Source organism: Buteo buteo, chromosome 10 (genome assembly GCF_964188355.1).
Source record: "Buteo buteo chromosome 10, bButBut1.hap1.1, whole genome shotgun sequence".
In the NCBI taxonomy this organism is placed as follows: Eukaryota; Metazoa; Chordata; class Aves; order Accipitriformes; family Accipitridae; genus Buteo; species Buteo buteo.
This window is the reverse complement of record NC_134180.1, coordinates 16,784,888-16,808,522: the sequence shown is the minus strand read 5'-3', so window position 1 is coordinate 16,808,522 and position 23,635 is coordinate 16,784,888. Positions and strand designations below refer to the sequence as shown.

Here is a 23,635-nt window from a genome sequence, read left to right as displayed (position 1 = left end):
TAAATGATCTGTCACAGTGAAATGAAGCTGGACTAAACTTTAAAAAAAACACTCCATTTAGAATTGAAGATTAATGTTTCAACACTGAAGTTTTAGTTTTCTGGTGGTTCCATTGGAACAGATTACTGGCAGAATGAAACATATTTCCATGGAAAAATATGAAGTAAAATGATAGTAATTTAGAAACATTAGTCTTCTTAAATTTCTCAGATAATGCTTTTTACTGGGGCAAATTAAGCTCTTTTCTACTCCAGGTTTGTATCTCACCAATTACGAGTTATTGATTGTAACTCTTACAGGCTATTTGTGGAGTCATTACTGATAAATTTTCACTTCCACATTAATCAAAAGAAGGATGTTGCTGAAGAATTACAATAACTCGAGACGTTATCTGTTTATTATATCTGAAAAATATATAATACTGTTTATTATAAAAAGACGGTTTGCTATATCTGAAAAAGGAAGAGCCACAGTTGCCAAATTTATTAACAGTATAGCAAACAGTTGCACACTCAGTTTGCTAAGGTGTATCTGTAAAGTAAAGAATACTGGCTTTTTTCCCCCTGAGTTTTGTTATTATTTGCATTTAAAGTATGTCCCCCGGTATGTAATCTGGGAGCATCTTGTAAATTATGTAGGTGAACATAGCCTTTAAATAGGGAAGGATCATTGTGCCTGAACTTTCTCATAAAATTAAGAGACTAAGACCCAGGAGTTACCAGACCAAAATCTAAATATAATAGAATTTCAACTTCTATGCTTTATTAGGCATTTGAACAGAAAGAAAAATATTTTCATCTAAATGAGTCATCCCCTGAACAATTTCTTATGGGAATGAATTTTGTAGCCAGAAGTTGCCACCACAGTCACTTTCCTGTCAGTCCTGGAGAGTTTTACTTCGAGGCCTGACAGTGAAGTCTTTCCTTCTGAAAATGCAGATGATCGTTTCCTCTGTATACCCTATCTTCAGTAAAAGTCTGTCTTGAACTGTTTGGTCCTTAGTCACTAGCAGCTTTCACTGCAGCTAAAAATGCTTTGCCGGACAGTTTATAGAAAGATAATAGATGTCAAGTTTGGTATAGCCTATCTGAAAAGGTTCAGGGCTATATTGATTTCTCACTGCAGCTTCTAAGGGACTCGCAGTATGTTCTGTGTAGAATAGAAGAAAACTCAAGGTATGGGACCTTTTAGATAAGAAGCACAGTTGTCCATTCTGGCTTCTTTGGTTCTCTCTTAAGGGATAATCAAATTCACTCGAACTCTCAATTCGCTGAATAATACCTGTCCAATCTGCATGTATTCCAAGTCTACTGAGGACCACTGCATGCATCTGTGATAGGATCACTCTATATGTTTGACCTCTTAAGATCTAAGACATGAAATACTGAGTAAGATCCACAGTAGCGCGGAATTGTAGCCACTCATGGAACTGACCTATAAACTGTTTCTCAATACAGTTTTATGTAGGAAAGGCTGGTTAGAAACCTATCTGATAACCAATTAGCCTATATGCATTAAAAAAGAATTTCTGAGGAAGCACTCACAAGCATGCAGAATTTTTTTTCTTCTGCAGATAAAAAATTCCTAGTAAGAGAGTGTCCAGGTCATTTTCTATCAATGAAATGAATCTGATACAGAATTTGTCAATTGATTTGTGACAGCAACAGGCTTAAATTACTAGTAAGATACTGTGAGTGGAAGCTGAAATGTGTGCTAAGAAACAGGAGCTCAAGTGTTTCATATACTTAAATGTAAATTTATTGAAACATATACATTAGCTGCTTAGAGTGATATGGGACAGAACATTCTACTTGTGTGAAACAGTAGAGCTCTATTTTCAGTGTGTGTTAATGTCCTAACATTTACATACCTAGCATTTCCATTAATGTCATTCACTACATTGATTTGAGTAAACCTATCCAATTTGAGTAAGCCTATATGAAGAACTTCTTTTGGTTTTGGATCATTGCTGCAGTTGATCAGTAGCTAGAAAATTGTAAAAAAGCATCTATTGTAAATCAAAACATTTTCATAAATGCAAAGTCACTAAAATAAAGATAATTAACCTTACAACATGATTGTACCTAGAAAGATAATATGTATAGATTTTACTCTTTTATCCAAAATGATTACTACTGGTGTAATTCCAAAGGCAACATTGCTGCCATTAGGTGCACTGTTGATCCATCTTTTTTGTGTTCTGTACAGTTTGCCTTTGGAGGGTCAGATGGGCTTTATCACAATGCAGAATTTTGATGGTGGCTGCTGAAGCACAAACAAGAAATTTTATTGCCTATTACTAAGATATTAAGTTTGCCATGATCTCAGTTACAGACAGGATACATATTTTAGAAACTAAGAAGATACGATTAACCACCATGCATTTATTTACCATCTACATTTAAATGAATCCATATGTTATGAACGAGACCTGGCCATTCCGATGCAAATTTTCTTGCATTTGATACAACTTGTCCCTGTCTTGTAATGTATATCCTTTTATCTAGGTTTATGTGGTCACCTGCAAGAAGCATTCCTATAGAGAGATGTGGAAATGCTAAGCATTTATACTGAAAAATGAGGTCATCCTTAAGACAAGGAAGCTTGATGTTACATATTGAATAAGTCATCAGCACAGACTGTGTGTCCAAACGACTTCAGTTTCTGCATTGTTGTACAGTTTCTCAGTCCCTCGTTTCTCTGATATCGTTACCTGTATTGTCCCTGGGAACCTCCTCCATGGACAGTTTCCACCAAGAGAGAGGAGGAGCCATATTACGTAATAGATTCCAGCTCAAATGTATCAGGAAGTCAAGGAAGCAAGTCCTCTGATCTTGTATGAGAAGTGTTGTTTATATTTATGTCAGTATAACCTATCAGAAATGAATCTGCTGTTTTCACCAGCTTCCACTTAACTCCAGAAAAAATCACATTGAACAATGGCAGTAGTTGTTAGGTATAATGCAATATAAAGGCATCAGAATTTGACCCATATATGTAGTATCAGTATTAATAGTAATGATATATCACAGATATTATTTCAATTTAGATATTGTGGAATGAAATGAAAGCTATGATATTTTTAACTGTGAATGTATGATCAAAATGTAGTCTAGATTTTTACAGAGGTTCTTTTTCAATCTATAATTGCATTATATTTTTGAAAGATGTGGTTATTCATTGAATAGAATGCATTGTCATAGCCTTTAAAATAAACGTATCATTGTATGTATAGGAAGCCTAGGCTTGAAAATGCTAACCAAAAGTGGAAGTCAGTTTTTATATGCATTTTCCTCCTCTCCAGACAAATAGAAAAAACCATGACGTTTCCCTCATGTAATTCACTCCTGATATTCTGTCCTGGCCTGGCAGTGTAAAAGTGTGATCTAGTTTCCAGTTTATAACTGCTTAACTCTGCTGAATCCTTTAATTTCCAGCAGAGATATGTTGACAGGAGTTTTTTTTTCTTTCTTCTTCTTAGTTAGCATGCTTTTACACATATTTTAGTACCATTTAAAGTGGCTTAGAAGATTTTATATTTCTGTCAATCTGTCTTTTTTTTTTCCCCCTAAGGTTCCTATTTAGTTCCTGTGGAAGAAAGCTAAAAGGAAAGCAAAGGAAGATTAAATATGGGTTTGGAGTTATATTTAATATGAAATGCTCTAGAATAAATGTTCTTTCTTATCCATACCACTACAAATATGGAAAGCTTATTGAGTGAATGGATGTACTTCAGTCACACCACAATAATGAAGACCAGAATTTGGCTCTACAATTTTAAATATTGCAAGTTACAAGTTATTTCAGGTCTTGAGATGTTACACCACTAATTTTTTTATTTTTATTTTTTTTTTGTGCTTTACCTTCTTTATGTTTGAAAAACAAAAACTTATGCAGGAGCTAAATGATTGACAGTTTGGTGTCTTGAAAGATACTAGGGCACTCATGTTCCCATCTCACACAATTCTGTGTTCTAAAAAGGGATTTTTTAAGAATTCTTCTTGCCATTCCAGAAATCCCAGCACTTTTAAACAGTTCTCATCTGGCTGCTATTCTGTAGTCTGTTAGTGGCAGTGAAAGTCACACATGTCTCTCTGAACTTTTTTGAATCAAGGACATATGCTGTTGAACTTTGCACTATAATATTTAGTGAGAAGAATGATCTCTTGCAGTTTGTTCTCCATCAGTGGAAAAGTAGGACAGTGGAAACTTGCTTTTTGATTGCAGTCTGAAACTCAGGAGAGCTTAATCTGAAAAATGCAGGCTTGCCCTGATGAACACAGGCTTCTTTTCAAAGGGTTATCTTGTGGCTTTGTCTGGCTTGCCTGCAGGAGGTGGCCTTCAAGCAGCAGTGCAGTGTGGCCATAAACATCTGCATGAAAGGACCCACTTTTAGGGTCTGGTTCTTGTATTTTGTCAAATTTGCCATGGCAAACAGAGTTGAGTTTTCAAAGCTGATGTCAAGGTTTCATAAGGAGCATTAACTGCACCCCAAGAACTGCTGAACGGAGCTGTTTGCATGACACTTATTTGTTGGTTATTTCCTTGCCATCTTAAATCTTAGCACCAAATCAGAAGGATGCAAAAGCGTTAGATCATATATCATTAATTTGCAGTTTTCTTTACTTAAGAGAAAACTATCCAAGAAAATTAGACTAGAAGGTAAAATCATTTAGGCAAGCTGCTTTATGCACTCTAAGGAAATTCTTGTGAGAGACCCTAGATCTGCCGATATATGGGTTACATTAATGTTGCTCTGTATAAAAACAAGTTGTAATCTTAATTTGTGGACCATGGAAGCAGGCAACTGCATGGCCTTAGCAGCGGTGCTGTTTCTGGCTATTTCTTAACCATTCCCAGAAATTGTGTGGGAGCAGAATGCTAGAGAAGAGGCAGTTTTCAGGAAGAGCTGAAGCTCCCAGGATACAGTGACACTGAGCACTGCAGAACTTACAGAATCTGGCAGAGAGAAGCCACAGTTTCAGCTGATAGCTTCCTGACTATGCTCTTCCCTGACTCTCTGAGTTGTCTTCCTACCTCTCCACCCCAGTCTTCTAAGCAGGCCAGTGTTGACTGTGCAAGGACTTCTCATCGTCTTTTATACTTCAAACAGGACAGCTCTGAACACTGCTGGTTTACACTGCTGCTTTTCAAGAGCTGTTTATTTTTGAGTGGATTCCTACGTGTGTGTGCTTTGCGACATATTGAGAGCAACTGTGCCTAGTGCTTTCTGTAGAGGCATTGAGCAGATCATCTGAACAGGCACAGTGAACTCATCAAGAATTTTGATACTAATGTCATGGCAGCCTGGTCAGGGCTACTGAACACTTGTTCCAGCTAGGTTGCCATAGTTCCAGAAAATGTAAATAAAAATCCTGGAATTCACTGAGACGAAATTTCCACTAGCAAAAAGAGGGTTTTCCTGCAGAAACCCCAATATGTGGTAGCCCTGTGCATGACACACGAGTGTAGGGGAGAAGTGCTTTACACAGTAAGCCCTGTTTGCAGCTGGGAGGTGGCAATAACAGCTGTGAGGAGACTTCCAGGCCTGCTACCTCCCAGCTGAAATATAGGATTGGTTGCATCCTAATCTGGGCATTTGGTAAGAGTCAAGCCTGGGTTAAATAATGACACACACAAGAATGTTGCAAAAACATTTATGAGGAAGAGGCACAAACTCAGTCTGTTTATTCCATAGACTGAATGATATGTAGGTTTCTATCAAAAGCAAATTTTTGTGAAGAAGCATATTAAACCTTATACATTCCTGCCTGGTTTATCTAAAGACTTCTAAAGAATTTCTTTACTTTTTAACTATTGGTCGGAGTGGCTATCTGAAATCTTTTATATAAATTAGGAGAGCAGTATCTGCTACTTGTGATCTGTAAATATTTAGTAAGTCAGCCATATTATATCTGGAGATAGACTAATTGCCTCTTTTGCATAAGTTACTTCATATAACTTGTAATTTCTATGACAAGTTACATTTCTAGAAATCCTTGTAAACTGACTAATGTTTTTGCTATTTACATTTTGTGAATCACAGTTTGCAGAAATAAATGTCATCTATGGACTATTAACAAAATGTTTGTTCTTATTATTTGGAGTTTGTGGTTTGCAGATTGTTCTCTTCTATTACTATTCTGTTTCTTGTCTGGAAGCTTTTTAGCAGCAGAGCTAGCAGGGAGTAATGAATAATCTTGTTTATGGGTGAATACTCTCCCAGTCAGCCAGGCAAAGAACAGCCATTATTCAAAAAAATAATGAAGAATCTGGTATAAATTATAGAATAGAGCAAAGGAAAAAGGAATGTAGCAGTGGTTGACTTATACAGCGACTTGGAATTTTTCCTAATATTTCCAGTGACTGGTTCTACATTACTTTACTGGTTCAAATTATTAGAGGTACTGCAAAAATAGCCATCCATTACCAGAAAAAAAGTGTGGCAGTTCCTTCAGTATGGTAGTAATTTTAGAATTGTTTTGAATACCTATAGAGAATACATTATATCCATTAAAATCATTTAGTCAGTAGTTAACAGAGAGGTAAGACTGTTTCAGAATTTGCATGCTCTTGAAACTTTTCTTTTTAGAATGTTTAAACATAATTTCTTGAATCTGCAGGGTATGTAGATTTTAAGTAAATTCAGGTGTATACTGTAGCATTCATTCAAAATGTATTAGCTTGCAACAAACATTAGCTGTTGGGTTTATATGTGATAACATGATCTGATGGAAAAAGGAAATGAGAAGTTGCGTGATGTGAAAAAAAATTAAAGAAGCTCACAAGCATTTTCTTCTGAATATATTTTAAGACAAGTTATGTGCATTCTAGGCTGAGAAAACCTCAGATTTTGTTTTTAAAGAATATACTTTAACCACAAAGTTGAGTTCTTCATATTTGGCAATGCCAAGAGATGAATAGGATGAGCTGGTTAAACTTAACTTTGTTCACATCTGTTATTGATAGTGAATATACAAATGTGACATCTACCTAAGAAAAAGGTAGATATGTTTCTATCAGTGAGTGTAATCAGAATATCACTTTGCCTATGTTTTTACACTCTTTCACTTGTTGTTTGCAAATAGTTGTTTGCAAACAGTTGAATATTTGCACACAGTGAATTTTGGGCCTTAAGTTGATATTTGTTGACACATAAGAAAATAAATTAGCTATAATTAATGCCACAGTGCAGTTCAAAAACATGAAGAAGGGTCAGATTTACCAAACACATTTCTCAGCTTTAACACTGAAAGTCATGTAAAACTTTGTCTTTCTATGTAAAGTGGTTATGAGTTCACCAACACAAAAAATGCAGAATAGTCCAAGTGAAAAAATGGTCTGTTGAAATTCTGTTTCCACTCAAAAATAAAAAGTTACTGAAGCCATGATCTGTAGGGAGTATGAGAATGAACACCTTATTTTTTTCTAAGAGAAAAGATATACAGTAGGCAAACTGTATTCTCTCACTGCCTCTGTTGAAGTGCTTGTCCTTTCAGTACTTGGCCCTTTTGCCATGGTGAACTTTTATAGATTGAAGCTTTGTTGTTGGCTTTTTTATTTATATATTATCTATAAAAAAAAAAAATGTATGAATATCAGTGCAATAGCAGCTCTGGATTTCAACTTTAAATTGTTAGACTCTGAGCATAAATGCAACCTGATTGTACTTGGGCTCTAAAGTACAAATCAAGTCCATTTGGATTTTAACTTGGAAATAATGAAAGATTGTGATTCAGTCCATTGACTCCTTGCAGGCAAAGCAGGTACATTTTTCTTTCTCTAACTCAATGAGAAACAAGATTAGCTTCTTCCTTATAACTTTTTGTCTGAGAAAGCAATCATATGTAATCAGAATATATTTTAATGTGAGCAACAGACGAGTTTCTGATAGTAGATTATTTGTAGCTGAATACTTCTGATACTTTTGTGCCCTATTAAAATCAGTTCTGCTTCTTAGAAATCACTCATTAAAAGAATGTGTTGTAAGTTTCAATCACCAAGTTTCTCTGCATTTGGGAACTGGTGATTTTCAGTCTAGTCAAGTAGTTTGAAAATTGGAGCATAACAATTACATTGGATGTGATGAACTCATATATTTAAAAATGAATAATCCTCTTAAAATAAAATTTTGGTGTAGGAGTAATCTGCAATAAATCAAAATAGGATGCAGCTACTGCTATGATTACACATATACTTTTGCAATGAAATTAATATCCTTTTTAGAGGCTGCATACTGTAGAGATGCAGGATGAGTAATTCTTTTTGTTGGGGTTTTTTTCCTTTGCCAGCTGAACCTGTTGATGTGCTAAAAGCATTAGAATTTCACAATTCACCAGAAGGAGTATCAAGAACAGCAGGATTTTGCACAAACAGGAGGGATTCAAAAGGATCGGATGTTGCCTACAGAGTTTCAAAAACTGCACAGCTGAGTGCCCCAACAAAGCAGCTGTACCCAGGTAAGATTGTCAGAAAGCTATTACTTTGGTAGATTATCTTACTGCCTATGTTTTTATGGTATCTAAAGCACAGCATGCAGTCCATCATCAATACCACAAAACAATTCTGTTATCCCTAGAGCTGGGCCTGCATACGGATGACAGGACATGCTCTTTATCCACTGAATGAATCAGTTTTTATTGGCTTCAGTTAAAAAGCTCTTCATCAAATTCTGTGTCACTGGCAGAATTGGTCTGTAAGCCATATTACCTGTTCTTTCACGATGCTGTCTGATGGAAAGCTTATTTGGTGGCTTTGGCAAGTTTCCTCCAGTTTCAGTCCATTTAAAAGCAGTACTTCCTGGAGTAATGCTGCAGTGGTAGAAATGAGTTGTGGTTAGCCATTGCAAAATCATTCCCAGGAGTACCATCTGTTAAGAATTAACTAAGAGTATCTGGGTATTTGGGGGACTAAACAAACAAGGCTAGTTGTGGATGGCAGGTAATGTGATTTTATCTTCTCTCAAATTTCTCTAGAATGAAATAATCACAATTTGGAAAAGATTCTTCAGATGTTGAGGAGAGACTTTTATTCCATTATTTTGCTGTCACTTGTCACTTGACCCAAACTGTTGAGGAAAATGATCATAAGAATATTAAAAATGAAAATTGAGGAATATTTAATTTTTCTGCTTTGATACATCATGCAGAGTTTGAAAAAGTCTCTCTATAAACATACAGATTAGACATTGGGAAAGAAAAATACTTCCTTTTTTGTCTTTCAAAGTAGCAATCATGTAGATATCATCCAAGATCTATAAGAGTGTGGAACATTATTTTGTAATAATAGTGCGTTCCCAGAGCAACATGGGAAACGGCTATACACAGTTCAAGCATAACTTACATGTCCACTTAACTCATCAGTCTACTTTTCTGTTCATGGAAGAAGATCAAAGCAAAATTCACTACAGATATAATATCTATATTATTTTTTAACACAGTTCTTCAGTTTTTAATATATCCTCTCAACTAAGATGCATATAGTTAACAGAGCTGTCCAGCTGAAAATATCATTCACTGAATGGCACATTACAGTCTACAATATTTCACTGATATTAGTGTGACTATGTGTATAATTAATTACTACTTCACCTAAGTAAGGTTAGCAGAATATGGGCTGCTCTTTCTTTAAAAAATACAAAAATGATCCATTGTATTGAAAAACTGCACAAGTTGCACAGTGTAATAAGTTGGCACATTTATATTCTGAGTTTTACAATGTGTGTCACTAAAGCCACATGGTAAAACAAAAAACTTTAAATGAGCATTGAAATACAACTGGACAGAAGATTAAATTGACTTGGAATCACTGGTATTTTTGAAAGTTTAGAACAGTACAAGCACCTTCTGCTAAATCAAAGCCTGAGAGTCTAGAGCTGGAAGTCTGAGAGCTTGGGTTGTCTTGCACTTACTCACGAATCGAATCGTAGCATAAAGAGATTTGGCAGCTGCAGTAATAACTGTTCATATGATTCTTGAATGCCAGAACAAATAAGTACCTCATGTTGTTGGCTGACATCTAAATTTCTATAGCCTTTGACTGCCTTAATTTAGGTGCTCTTCTTATTAATGCTTTCAGTTTCTGCTTTACAACTGGAATGAGTTTGCTTGATTTTACCAATCTGTTGTAACGCTTCTGTGTGCAGGAGACAAATAAAGAAGCATTACTCACTCACACTCTGTAGTAGTGGAAAGACTACAGAAGATATCCCAGATAAGACCAAATTGTGAGACATCATTTTAGCTAAACAATACAAGTTCTAATGCATCCTATGCTTGCCTTCATTTAACTCCTGTAACTCATCAGGAAGTATACGTATCTTTTAGCTACTGTAGCTCAAAGGGATCTCTGAATGGCAAAAGCTGGGAGCATCAATATATCCATCTTTTAAAAATGGATCTGATAATATTTTCCAACTTTCCAGAATATAATAAGCATTGATTTCACTGACTGGAAGGCATTATGTAATTGTAAAGATACCTGCTTGGATTTTTGTTGTATTGTTTGTTTATATGCTCTTAGTTAACTTTTACAAAAGCATATAGGAATGACAGGAGTGGCAACCCAGAAATATACAAAGATTTTTCTAGCAATTTTCCCCTCCAATTATTATTGTTATTTTTGATTATAGTTCAAATAGAACCATACCAGTAAACAAGAAATTTAAAAGTAGTTGAGAAGACTTCAATAACTATTCCAGACATGTGTCAAAGAACTATATATAAATAGCAATACATAAAGTTTTACATGTTAGAATGTCATTCATTTTTTTACTTTTTCTATCAAAACTGTGTTTGGAGGAAATTTACTTATAATTACATGATGTAGGTGCAAGATAAAACATTTGGGAATATTATGTCATAGCAATAATAACAGAAACTACTGAACTGAGGCACATGACTCATTTTCAGCTATCTTTCTTAGAAAGCTTCCAGGTTTTTTTCATAGGATGTTATCTGTTTGAAGAGCACATGCCCAGACTGGTTGAATTAGTGTCACCTGCCATAAGCATTTTCAACATATCTTTCAGATTAACAGTGCAGACAGGGCAAGTGTTTAGTGCTTTTCAAATAATTTCTTTGGCCTTTGTTGACAGTCAACTTTTCTCTTTCTTTTCCTTTTTTTACATCTCTTTACTCTGATGTTAAAAGGTATAATGTACAGTTTAATGTGTAAACTAGCAGCTTTACTTTGTCATTAAAAAACTTGACCAAAGGCTCACCAGAGTAAATGAAATGCTTCCTATTTATTGAGCTTTGATCCCTTCAAAATAAGATGTTAAAACAAGCTCTAAAGTGGTCTATATTACTACAGTGTTTCAACAACCTTCTATGAAAAAAAGTTAAAAAGATGGTAGAAAGCACATAAAACAACATTGCAGCAGACAATATAATAAGCGTAAGACTAGGGATTTTGTGGTTTAGAAGAGTAGTATGTCATTTAAAAAGCAATGAAGATTTTATGCATTTTGTAACTAAAGAGTTAATGCCATCAATACCTTGTCCTCACAGAAGGCTCCGTAGAATCACGAAAGAGTTTTCCCACAAGACTCATCTTGGAAACAGTCTTATATTTTCTCCATTGGAAGAAGCAATTCCTAAATCGGCTTTTGATGTTGAAGTCTTACATACATTTATTTATTACAAAAATGTAACATATTATTTTATTAGAACTTACTGTATTATATTATTAAAATGTTTAAGAACATTTTACCCACTCTCACACATGCAAAGTTACAGTTACATTCATTGCCAACATTACGATTAGATTCTGTGTATTTCTTGCATGTCAAATTGCAGCTGAATCCACACAGATCCAGTGTTTATTCTGAATTTTAGAATCTCAGTCTTACACTTCATTTGTTATTAAGCCTAACAGACTTTCACATCCAGTGAAATGCAGATTTACCACTAGATTCAACAGGAGCAGTACTGAGTACAAACCTCAGTCCTTCCTTTATAAACAAGCCATACCCACTTTTAATTTTGTTTATTTCTAGTTGTAAAGGATGAAACAACGATTGATATATCATCTCTACTTCAAAGAGAAAGCATCAGGGAATAAATTAAAATTAAGTGTTCTTTGATATTGCCTAAAGCTCCTATTAAATAAAACCAGTTATGTAATTTTTTCAATGTTATGCACAATGTTATTCTAGAAGGACTCAAATATATATTGTGAGAGATAAATTAAAACAAATGTTATCAAGGGAGATGAAGTGCCTGGGAACATATTTGCTATAATATAGATACTTATTGAGTGAAATTGTAGTGCAAGCTTTTAAATTAGAAGATTGCTAAAAAGAAGATGAATAGAAGAAATAATGAATGTGGAACCATCATAGTTCTTGCATATATTGTATTATTACATAAATTCACAATAGGTTTACAAGTCATGTTTTTAAGAACCATTAAGGTAAATCTTTCAGGAATTAAAGCGAAACCAGAAAGAAAAAAAAGAGAGAAAAAATTTTCCTGGCGTGATTATTTGTGTATTCATTTAGGAGAATTAGAAGACCCCAACAGTTTGTATGTGGGATCCTCTGTGATTATAGAAAAATGTAAACCTTTAAAGAATGGTTTCATCTTTTCTGAATTTGTAACTGTATATATCACTTTGTTTACAGGTGGAGATTTTCCAGAAGATTTTTCAATATTAATGACAGTAAAGCCTAAAAAGGGTATCCAGTCCTTCCTTCTGTCTATCTACAATGAGCAAGGAATTCAGCAAGTAGGTGTTGAAGTTGGTAGATCCCCTGTCTTCCTGTTTGAAGACCAAAATGGAAAACCTGCCCCAGAAGACTATCCTCTTTTCAGAACAGTCAACATTGCTGATGGCAAGTAAGTATAAAATTTTAGGACAAAAAATAATACCACAGACCACTGTATAGGTGATTATGGTCTTTACGAACAATTATCTTAAATATTTAAATAAATGAGTAACACAATTTCCAGCTAATTGAACTGCTGTGGTACAAAATCAGAGAACCTTTGCAACAGAATACAGTTCCAGCTTCAAATGGTGTATACAGCTACAAATAAAGCCAAACCACCTTTCTTATTTGCCATTTCTATAAATCAAGAGTGAAGAAATAGTCATAGAAGTTAAACCCACCAAAGCTAAACCTATAAAGATTCTTCCTGTGCAATATAGAAAGAAACACTGTTTTCAGAAAGACTCAAGGAATATTCTCACTAGAAGGGCTGTCTTGTCCATTTGAAGGTGATAGGCAGAGTGAAGTTGACAAAATAGCATAGAACTTGTCCTGTCCTGAACCAAAACAAATAAGATGGTTTGAGATGTCTATATATAATGAAATCAGGGAAGAATAAGCTGGACAATTAATCTGAAGTGCTGCAAAGACTTAAACTGCACAGTCAGTAAAGGCAATTAATCTCAAACACCTATTGCATTATTAATGCAGTTGTTAATTATTTGTACCTAACTTCCCTTTGTAGACAAGCAGTTGTTCTCTGGGAATGTCATTCTAGTGCTTGTAAATGGACATTCATTCTTTTAAAGGCCTTTTTTTTATTGTGCTGCAGTTCAGGAAGAGCAGCCACAGTCTTCAGAGATACACAGAATGAGATTTTATTAAAGCAAAAGAAAACAAATCAGTAGAGAAGGAAGGGCAAAAATTCAACTATAATGAAATATGTTTATAAAGCAATAAAGGATAAAAAAGGAAAAAAGTAATTGTCTTCTAGCCCTTGTATTACCAGAGAATGGAATTATACCATGAAACCTAAACTCGATGCATTGCCCTAGCAGAATGAGTGATAAAACAAAGCAGCAAAATTTTTTTTTCATTTACTTCCTCTAAATAACAAAGCTTTGACATGGGTTTCAGAATTTCACCCAAAATATTGAGAAACTTATAAAAATGAAGAAATCAAAATGAACTTGGTTTGGTACAATTTCCTGCAGTGAGACTATACAACTTCTAAATCAACTAGAGTCAGTCCTATCCACAGTGAGTTGTTTTCATGCTTTCAGCTTCTACATGCTTTCAAAAGATAGACCAACAATTTTCTTCTGACTCAGCTATTTTATGAAGGCTCTAGGACAACAATCTTCATCTCAAAATGAGATATATTTTAAAAGTGTAAACAGTGTAATGTGCCTGAGGATGCATGGACAGTTTGCTTTTATAATGATAATGTTTAACCGTGTTCCAGAGAAAACATGGAATTAGAGTTCTGGCTCAGTGATACTGTTTAGCAGTCAGATTCCATTAGCTTTGAGGTGTTCCTTTTGATATACAGAAGCTCTTTGTAACAATGATCTAATCTGTCTTTCTGATTTAGACAACCTTAGTGCTACAAATGCCAACTAAAATAATTTGATTCCAGCCTTCCTCTTACCAGTCACTAATGTGACATACTTTGACACTTTTTGCCCTGGTCTCTCAAAGATTCTTTGATGTTTTTCTCCATATTAGATTACAGAGTGGCCTGGTCTTGCTCTTAGATATTTAAGTTGTCATAGCAGAGAAGCTCACTAAATTAATGTGGTCTGTCATGATAATAAAGTGTCATAAAGAGCACAGTATAGTTGAGCAAATTGTACAAAACTTTATTCTCAAATGTCTTTAAAATAAAATCATTTGTCAGTATTCTGAATCAATTCATTCACTTTTTGGTGAATATTTATGTAGGCGAAACTATTGTTGCAGGAATATTGGCAAGCATTTGTAAGTATATGTATCTGGAAAAGCATCTGTTGGAACTGTGGTACATCTTTGAAAAATCTCTGTAGCTATGGGATACATTCAAATAAGCAAAAGAACATGGTAAAATTTTGGTGATTGATCACAGGGAACAAACAGTAAATTGTAAATAACAACGGATAAACTGCTGGATTAAACATATTTGCACAATTAATTCCTTAAGTAATTTGAAAAATCAAACACATTCGTAAAAATAAAATCTTCTATCAGATCGGTCAATCTAATAAAATGTAAACAGTGCACTCGCTTTTAACTTGAGTTTACTAATGTTCTCTGGGTAAAGCTTCAGAGGTCAGCTTGAGCTTCATCTTGTATAGGTTATTCACAATAAGCTATGGATAAGATTCTTTTGTACTAAGGGACAGAAGTTATACAGTGAATAGACAAAACATCGTATACATTTGTGCACATATGAAAGAAGGAAATAAATGGAGACATTTAAAATTTTATCTGTGACTTGATTGGTGCACAATCTGCAACAAACTCTTCATAAAAACACAATGACTTAGTGTTAAAAACATAAATTACAGTAGAATTATGGTTTGTTTTTTTTATTAGGTGGCATCGAGTAGCTATTAGTGTGGAGAAAAGAAGTGTTACAATGATTGTTGACTGTAACAAAAAAACTACAAAACCACTTGAAAGAAGTGACAAAACAGTTGTGGACACCAATGGCATCACTGTCTTTGGAACCAGGATTCTGGATGAAGAAGTTTTTGAGGTAAAACTCAATACTGAACAAATGGAACTGAGTGATTTTCTGTCGAGTGAAGTGCTTAATGAAAATCAGAATAATTTTTTTAGGGCAAAAGCTGGTATAATGTAGAAACTTTGATTTATAGTATCCTGTTAGGATAGGCTGAAATAAAAGTAAAACAGGGAAAGGTGCCTATTGTTGGAAGATATGCTGCATTTTTCTGTCCTTTAGATTATGTTGTATCTGGAGGGGCTTGCTTTTTTTGTCTTTCTGCCTAATATTGACATACCTGAGCTATTTAAGAGAATTAATCTTGAAAAGTTGAGTAATATGATACTGAATCATTTTATTTCTGTCTCTCTTAAACATTTACAGATATTTGTGCATACTAACAGTATTTGAGAGAGGGGGAGAAGGACCTGGAAAGTTTTCTGTGTAATATGAATCCATTATATTGTTTATCTCACTTATTACTCTTTCCAGTAACTGGAACATACTTTGGCAATAAGGATGTATATGTTTCCATCATCTACTGGCCAAAAAGTACATATAGGAAGGGTAAAATGCCTCTGAGGAAGTATGTGACTGCCAATCATGAGGCCTTTCTAGGTAGAATCCTTATGTCAATGATTATTTTTACAGGCTAATAATGAAGCTTCTCTAAATCTACACTATTGAATTTCTTTTATGATATTATGCAACAGTCAAAACTGTCAAATTTAAATTAAAACTGAAAAATAAGAAAGTACAGGTCAGTAGTTAACTTACTTTATACTGAGAACATCTGTGCTCCATAAATGTGCAGAGTTGTAATCCTAGCTTTAAGCAGAGCATATGCTTGAGAAGCTGCATAAGTATCAAGACAGGAAATATGAATTTTGAGTGTAACACTGTGGCATTGTTATCTTTCATTTCCATGGACATGATGAAACATGAGCCTTTTGAATGGGGAAATTTCTGGGATGATTTAATAGGTCAACCAGTATGATATGTTTGGTATTCACAGCCTAATTTACCTGTGGTCCCCAGTACAGTTTGCACATCTGAGGGACATTATTTTCCATTTGAAGATGAATTCCATACATGCCTTATCTGGGGTGGGACGAGGACTTCTGGTCTCCGCATGGGATAATGACTTTTGATTTTCATTTGTATTTCTTTTTTAGGTCAGAAACCAAGTCCCAAATATGTGTATTTGGCAATAAATTGTCAAAATAGGTGCAATGTCAATATACATAAGTAAAAAAAAAATGAAAAAAAAGAAGTATTTAAACTGATATTTTGTTAGTGTTTTACAATGATTTTAGATTCTAATAGAAACTAAGGCAACAGGCCCCGGCTTGTTCTTGCAAAGTTTGTAACCTTTTTAAAATTTGTCAAGGAGGGAAGTGCACAATAACTAAACATTGGCGTTTGGTTTGTTTTACTCAGTGCAATTGCTAAATAAAAAGACCTGTCTGAAATTTCAGAGGTGTTGAAATGATTATACATAGCAGTTTGAAAATAAGTACAGTGGTTGATGATACCTGCATAAAGGGAGACATTTGTTTTAATCATTTGCATTAAGTAACATGTTGAATAAAAGAGAAGCATGCTAGGGGCCTTTCATCTCTGAAGTTTTTGACTATTATATCTGTCCTCTATATTTTAAACAGCTTTAAATATTAAATCCTCCAAAAACATTTTGTTAAAGAGAGATTAAGACCATTCCCATGGGAATACAAAAGGAACATAGGCTATCTAAGGCGTAAATAAAATGATAGCTCTGAAAATTTCCTGCTATGTCATTTTTCTGTCACAAAGGTTATTAGCCACTCAGAAAGAAAAACAAAAGTTTGAGTCATGACAGAGAGTAACTATTTTAAGGCAAAATAATTCCTACTCTAGCAGTTCATCCTCAGTGATAGTTTCCTCCATCCATACCTTTTGCAGTTGTATATACAACTCCCTTTTCTCTTTCAAGCCCTCCAGAGGAAGAAGAGATGGGAAGGGATGTGGTAGAATGCAATTACTTTTTGGTTAGCAACTGTTGGAAGAGTCTGTAAAGTTGGATGAAGTCATACTTAGCAAATTGAAATTGGTACTTAAAAATCAGAATTAGCAGATTAATTTAAGAAACCCCAAAATAACCCTACATTTTTCTTGAAGTCAAACTTATGTGAAGTCAATGCGGACATCAGGATATAACTTTAACAGAATTTGCTAGAATGACTTAAATAAAAATACTTTTCTCTGAGAGCTTTTGTCATGTGTTGAAGGATGAAAAAGGAAACTAGTGATCCTCTGAAATTTTTCACTGAAATCTCCTACACTGGTGTGGCAACTCAGTGCTTCAATTCAGCTAAGACCCACTAAGAAACATGGCTTTGGAGTCACAAAAGAATCATGCAGCTGTCTGTAAAATCAGTTTACAGGCTGAATCTTAACATTCAGCACTGAGAACAGCAACATTTCTGCCATTTGTAACATCACTGTACATTTCTGTATTCCTTCACTGATTAGGTTTCCTTACTTAACTGATTGCACCCCTTTTGCACCTTGCTTTATTCGGAGAAATCAGTTACATTCTTGTAAGGCTGTTTTTGTAATTGCTGGGGTTTTAGATTTATTCTGAAGTGTCTTACTTAAATTAGAAGCTTACCTTCTTTTCTTTTGGGATAGGTTTCTGCTTTCTCTTTTACTGTACAACCACCATGAGTACATTTATAACGATGTTCAGTTATTTTAATCTTTAGCTAGAAACATGGATGTTGAAAATAGGCAATTAGAATGTCCCTCGAAGTTTAAACAAAGTTCCATATACAGTTTTAATGATATGTGTCCTTCAAAGTCTGGCCAAGCAAAACATAATCTAGTTCTTTTTGAGTTTGTTTCATGTTTTTCTACTCTCTAAACAGCATTCATTTTGTTTCATTAACAAGACTATATCCATCCTTTAGCTACTGCTGATACAATTTCTAAAGTTTGGGGCTTTTCCCTGAAATTTGTCTCCTGCTTGAGAGTCTCCCGGTTGTGTCTTAAATGTTCTGTTTATCTCGTTCATGGTAGCACAGCGTGATGTTTGGTGGTTCCACGGCTCTCCTTGGTAGTATTTCTGTGTTGTGAACCCTGCTGTATCTTGAGACCACAATAGGCACTGAAGAAACACATAGCACAATGTGTCTTATTCTATGTGCAGAAAATTCCAGAAATGAACCTATTTAGCCATGACATTAGATTTAAGCATTTAAGACTTAAAACTGTGTAAAACAGACTTTCCATATGACATTTGATGCTTTTATTAGCTTACGTGTAGGGGGCACATAAAAAGAAATACCTAAGTGTATAGTGACCTGTTGGATTTCACGGCACAGGGTGTCATAAGGATTAATATTGTATCCATGCATCACAAAGGCTGTTTTATCTTGGATAATAATCATGGGTTTAGTGATAATAAGCCAATGATTTGATCACAGGAACCGTGAAGCACTCTTCAGTCTCCTCAAACTGAATGGAAATACAAAACGTGGAAATAATGAACCTGTAGATAAAAATAATGAAAACTTAGGGTTCGGTGACCTGCTAGCTGAAGATGCCAGGGCTTCTTCTGGTCCTGAACCCACTTATACAGCATAACACAACTGCAAAAAACCCAGTTGCATCATTAAGGTGATTCACTCCCATTGAAAGCAGAATTCAGTACTGTCAGAATCAGTGCTGTAAGCAATTAGATACCTCATGTGTTCCTGTTCCCTTAAAGAGTACATCTAAACCTCTGTGAATTCTAAGTCAGAAATAGATATTATTACCCGATATTATCCCGATCTCCTCACAACTTGATTGTATCTTTGGAAAAAAGAATTACGTCTTCAGTCATATTGCTCTAACATATTTGCATGGACCATTCATTTAGAATCATCAGAACATATATTGCTCCTATGAGGAATATTTCACACTTATTTTATCTATTTATCATATTTATCTATTAATCAAATCACACTGTGGATCAAATCCACCACAGTGGATCAAATATTCTTCTTTGTTTCTAATGGTGTTATTTTAAATTTGTAATACAACAAAATTTAATGAAATTAAATTCTTGGCAATTTCCTTTTGTTTTTTCTGTTCCTAATATTAACTTCTGTTTTCTATGCAGTTCTCCCACTTTTGTTCTGATTCTGGCAGTCTGAGTATTGCTAACACAACAATATATTATAGTACACTGGGAAATTTTAAATGCATACATTTTCATCAGTTTGACATGACTGCTTTGATGTAACTTTCCTGTTCTGATGATCAATAATTTCTGAGTAAGTAAGCATACTGGGTGTCCAGTATCAGATCAGGTAGATCACCACTGAAAGAAGGAAAGGGCTGATTAGTGTCTAAGAGTATGAAAAATTACTACCTAATTTGCTATTCTTGTGTTTTCAACAAACACAATATTCCTTGGTAAGTTTACCTACTGGTGCTAAAACTAAGAGGCATTTTTCAGTAGTGCTCTCAGAAAGATCTTCTGTTTAAGCTTTAAAAGCAAGAAAAAATTTATCTTAAGTATTTTCCAAATCTTGGGCGGGGGGTGTGTGTTTTATATGAGGAAATTCTAATTTGGAGTTGCCTGCTGCTCATTCCTGAATGTAAGTGCTAATCTGAGATTTTATGACATACTGCTCAATTAAAATGGAAATCACTATGATGTCACAAACAAAATATTGAATACAAGCAAGCATTAAGCATCAGGTGCATAATATGTTTAAGAAGCAAATTATAAACTGTGAATGTGTCTTAAAATAATAAAATTGTGCTGTCTAGAAACTGTATTGTTACTAACTGACAAATTATGAGACCTTCATTTACACTGCTAAGCTCTTGCTCACTGAAGTGGATCTATTCATATCAGTGGGACTAATTTGTAAATGCTTGTTTATGAAAGACTGACAGTATACCTCCAACTTTTACATGTGTCAATTGAAATTAATCTCTTCTGTGTTTTCAAATATGTAATGCAAGCAGGGCTGGTTTGTAAGTGCTTGCTGTATAGAATTCCTACAACAGCACATAAAAATTAAAAAAAAAAAAAAGAAGAAATTAGTCAGATGCCAGTACATGGCACCTAGTAAAATAATTTTGAATTGTATCCATTGAAATATGTTTGTAGCTTAAATGTTTGATAAATAGCAGGGATCTTTTTATTCTTTGCCAGCTTTAAGGATTTGTCACTCCTCATTTAGTACTGTTGGTGTGAACAATACAACAGTTTTTTATAATAAGTGTTTTATAATAAGTTAATAACTAACAGAGTCTTTATGCAGATATTTCCCCATAGAGAGTTTTTTCCTTCAAACTCTCCACGTCAGACCAATACAATGATTTTTTAGGCACTGTGCTGTAAATGAGTATAACAAGACAAAACCTGATGTCTGTAAGACTCTCATTTAAAGCCAATGAAAGCTTTAACTGCACACAGTTTATGAGATTAAGGCCTTGCAGTAATCCTTGTTAATAACGGGTTTATATTTTGATACTAGGCATTAACCCTTTTTCATGAAAAAAGCAGTCATTCACTTATGTACAACATAGGATCTCTTTAAATAGCCAGAGTGAGCAGTTAAAGATAGAGTGATAGTACCTTGACAGCAATATGATTTAACCTACAGATCCCTTCAGGTGAGTAACCATCCCTCACATACCTGTGAGCATGGGAAGTCCAGGTGTGCAAGTGCAGAAAGGCCATTCATCTGTGTGCATAATCCCTGAAGAAGGTAGCAGTAGCAGAATGGGTAGAGCTTTTACTGAGTGACCAAAATTGCTGTACAGCTGAAGTAGAACAGGGAAGCTAGCCCAAAGTAAAACTCCCTCAAAGACATGTAGGATGCATGACGTGTCATCGGTATCCTTTCTTTCATACTATCCGGTTGAACTGCACTAGAGCTAATGTAGACAGCCAAAATGATTCCCATTATACATCACCTTTAGTAATTGATAGGGACCCAGTAAATGTTTAGTGTCAGTCAGACTAAAAAGTAATGTTTAACATAAAAGGGACAGAAACCAAAAAATGCAATAGGTTCCAGGCAAAAATATTTAGAAGCAACCTTCTAGGTATCAACATCAGAGAAGTGGCCAACTTCAGCATTGGGAGGAAAAAAATCAACACAAAAAATAAAAGCAAAGTAAATAATTTTTCCATTTCAGAGGCAACTAATAAAAACCCAGCATTTTTTACAAAAGCTTTCTATTTGGCTTGTTTTGTTTTGCTATTTTTTTCTTTTTTGATCTCAAAGAGTGATGATTTGGTGTTTTTTATTTTTCATAGTATTTCCAAACTTAAGCTTGATGAACAAAAGTAAATAATTATGTTTTCCTTGTTTCCCTTCCTTATTTCTGAAAACAGGAGGCGGGGGGGGAGAAAAAGAAAGCAAAGCTCTGGTAATTCATTGGAGTTCAAGTTCATTTTCAAGGAATATTCCCAAGAAACAAAGGAACGGTCATTTAACTGAACTGTTTGTAATTACATTTAAAATTAACAGCCTGGGCTCAAAAAATGCTGCCTGTTACATCAGCTCCAGCAAATTTTACAGATAGGATTTATTATCACCTCCTTTAACATTGTGTATAATATGTTTAAGTCTTAAACAACAGCTGTAAATGAGGTTTCAAAGATAAATGACAAAGTAACAGATTTGCAGGTCTTTTATCAAGAAAATAGAATGTCCTTAGTCACATGTGCATACATGTGTGTGTTATGTACATGTGCTGTATATACAGGCATTGTAATAAAATCTAATCTCTCAGCCAAGAATTGCAGTAGACTTTGGTCTGTGAACAGTTATGTTTTGAAAGTTAAAAATTATGATTGGTATATCAACCTATTTCTTAACCAAGCTGAGTGTATATGCCTATAACCATGGAGATTCAAAGAATCAAGATGACATTGATTTCTATGGAAACTTTGACCTGTACAGAATTCTGCTTTCACAATTTATTGCTTTCACAGTGTTTCAGTCTGGCAGGCTCTGAATATCTTTCTCTAGCTATATTATGCAATGGGCCTAGGTTATGGAATATTGTATTAAAGGCTCCTGGAATTCTTCTATCCCTCAAATCTTTGCAGGAAGATTAAATGAATTCTGCAGCAGGTTTTTCTAAATTCTATAGTAATAATATCCAGGCTGTCTAGACTTTTGTTCTTTGGAGTCTATAGTTGTACTGTCACATAACTAATTAGAGAAAATTGGTACATACACACAGGTTAGGGTTTCTGCTGATTTACTGAAGAGTCCACTCTGTAATTCTTAAGCTTTAGCCATCATATGAAAATGAAAGATATTGATGATGTTATTCTGAGTTGATATAGTGCCTAGCACTGGTTTTGTTATCCTTTTATCACCATTTAGGTAGTCATCTTTAAAATCTAGTTATCCTTATAAGCACATAAGACATACTCATTTTATCCAGAATACAAATCAGAAGGATGGTATTTTGCTAAGACTAACCCTCCCACTCTAGTTGTGGAAAGTCTTTCTGAACCTCTAATATATAAATTAGATATTTAATTAATTGCTGCATTATTTATCTTTTTTTTTTTTTGTCAAGCTGGAAAAAGAGCAATAAGCTTTCTCCTAATGAAATCATTCTAGAAAATCTCATTATTTTACAATAAGAAACTACAACTTGAGTTCTGAGCTCTGGTCCAGTCACATTCTTACGTAACACCCTAGTTGTGTAACTACTAAGATCACTTTTTCTTAGAAAAATTTTTTTTAATGTTTTGAATAATTTTTGAAGTTTGCTCCTGTGGAGTGGGTCCTGCAGCGCTTCTCAGTAATGCTTACCTGCTATTCCCTGGACAAATGTCACTTTCACCTGGCAGGGTTATTGTTTTATTAAGATTCTTGTGAAAGAGATATCCCAAAAATCTGCCTCTACAACTGAACTGTTTGAGGTTCTTATAGAACTAGTGAACTAGACCATAAAATTTTAAATACTGGAAAAAAAAGTAATTTCAGCAATGGTCCTTCATATAGTGCCCTTACAGCCTTGTAAGAATTCATACTCTTGCCTTTTTAGCAATGCTGGCAGGTAATAGTAGAGATATCTTTTATCAATGATAGAAACTTTTAGCTGACAAATAGACTATAAATGGACTACTTTATGGTTGTACTTCTCTAATACACCATATTTAGAAAGCATTAGAAGATTACATAGTTGAAAAGAGAAAGTTTCAAGAA

General features: G+C 34.4%; 1 protein-coding gene across 1 annotated transcript in view; it reads left to right on the top strand.

Moving 5' to 3' along the window:
* COL11A1 (collagen type XI alpha 1 chain) overlaps positions 1–23,635 on the top strand; it is a 164,533-nt gene that overhangs the window by 8,822 nt on the left and 132,076 nt on the right. The window contains exons 2-4 of the mRNA XM_075038798.1: positions 8,292–8,459; positions 12,626–12,839; positions 15,287–15,449. Of these exons, the coding sequence (XP_074894899.1) occupies positions 8,292–8,459; positions 12,626–12,839; positions 15,287–15,449 (545 nt within the window). The remainder of the gene's footprint in view (positions 1–8,291; positions 8,460–12,625; positions 12,840–15,286; positions 15,450–23,635) is intronic.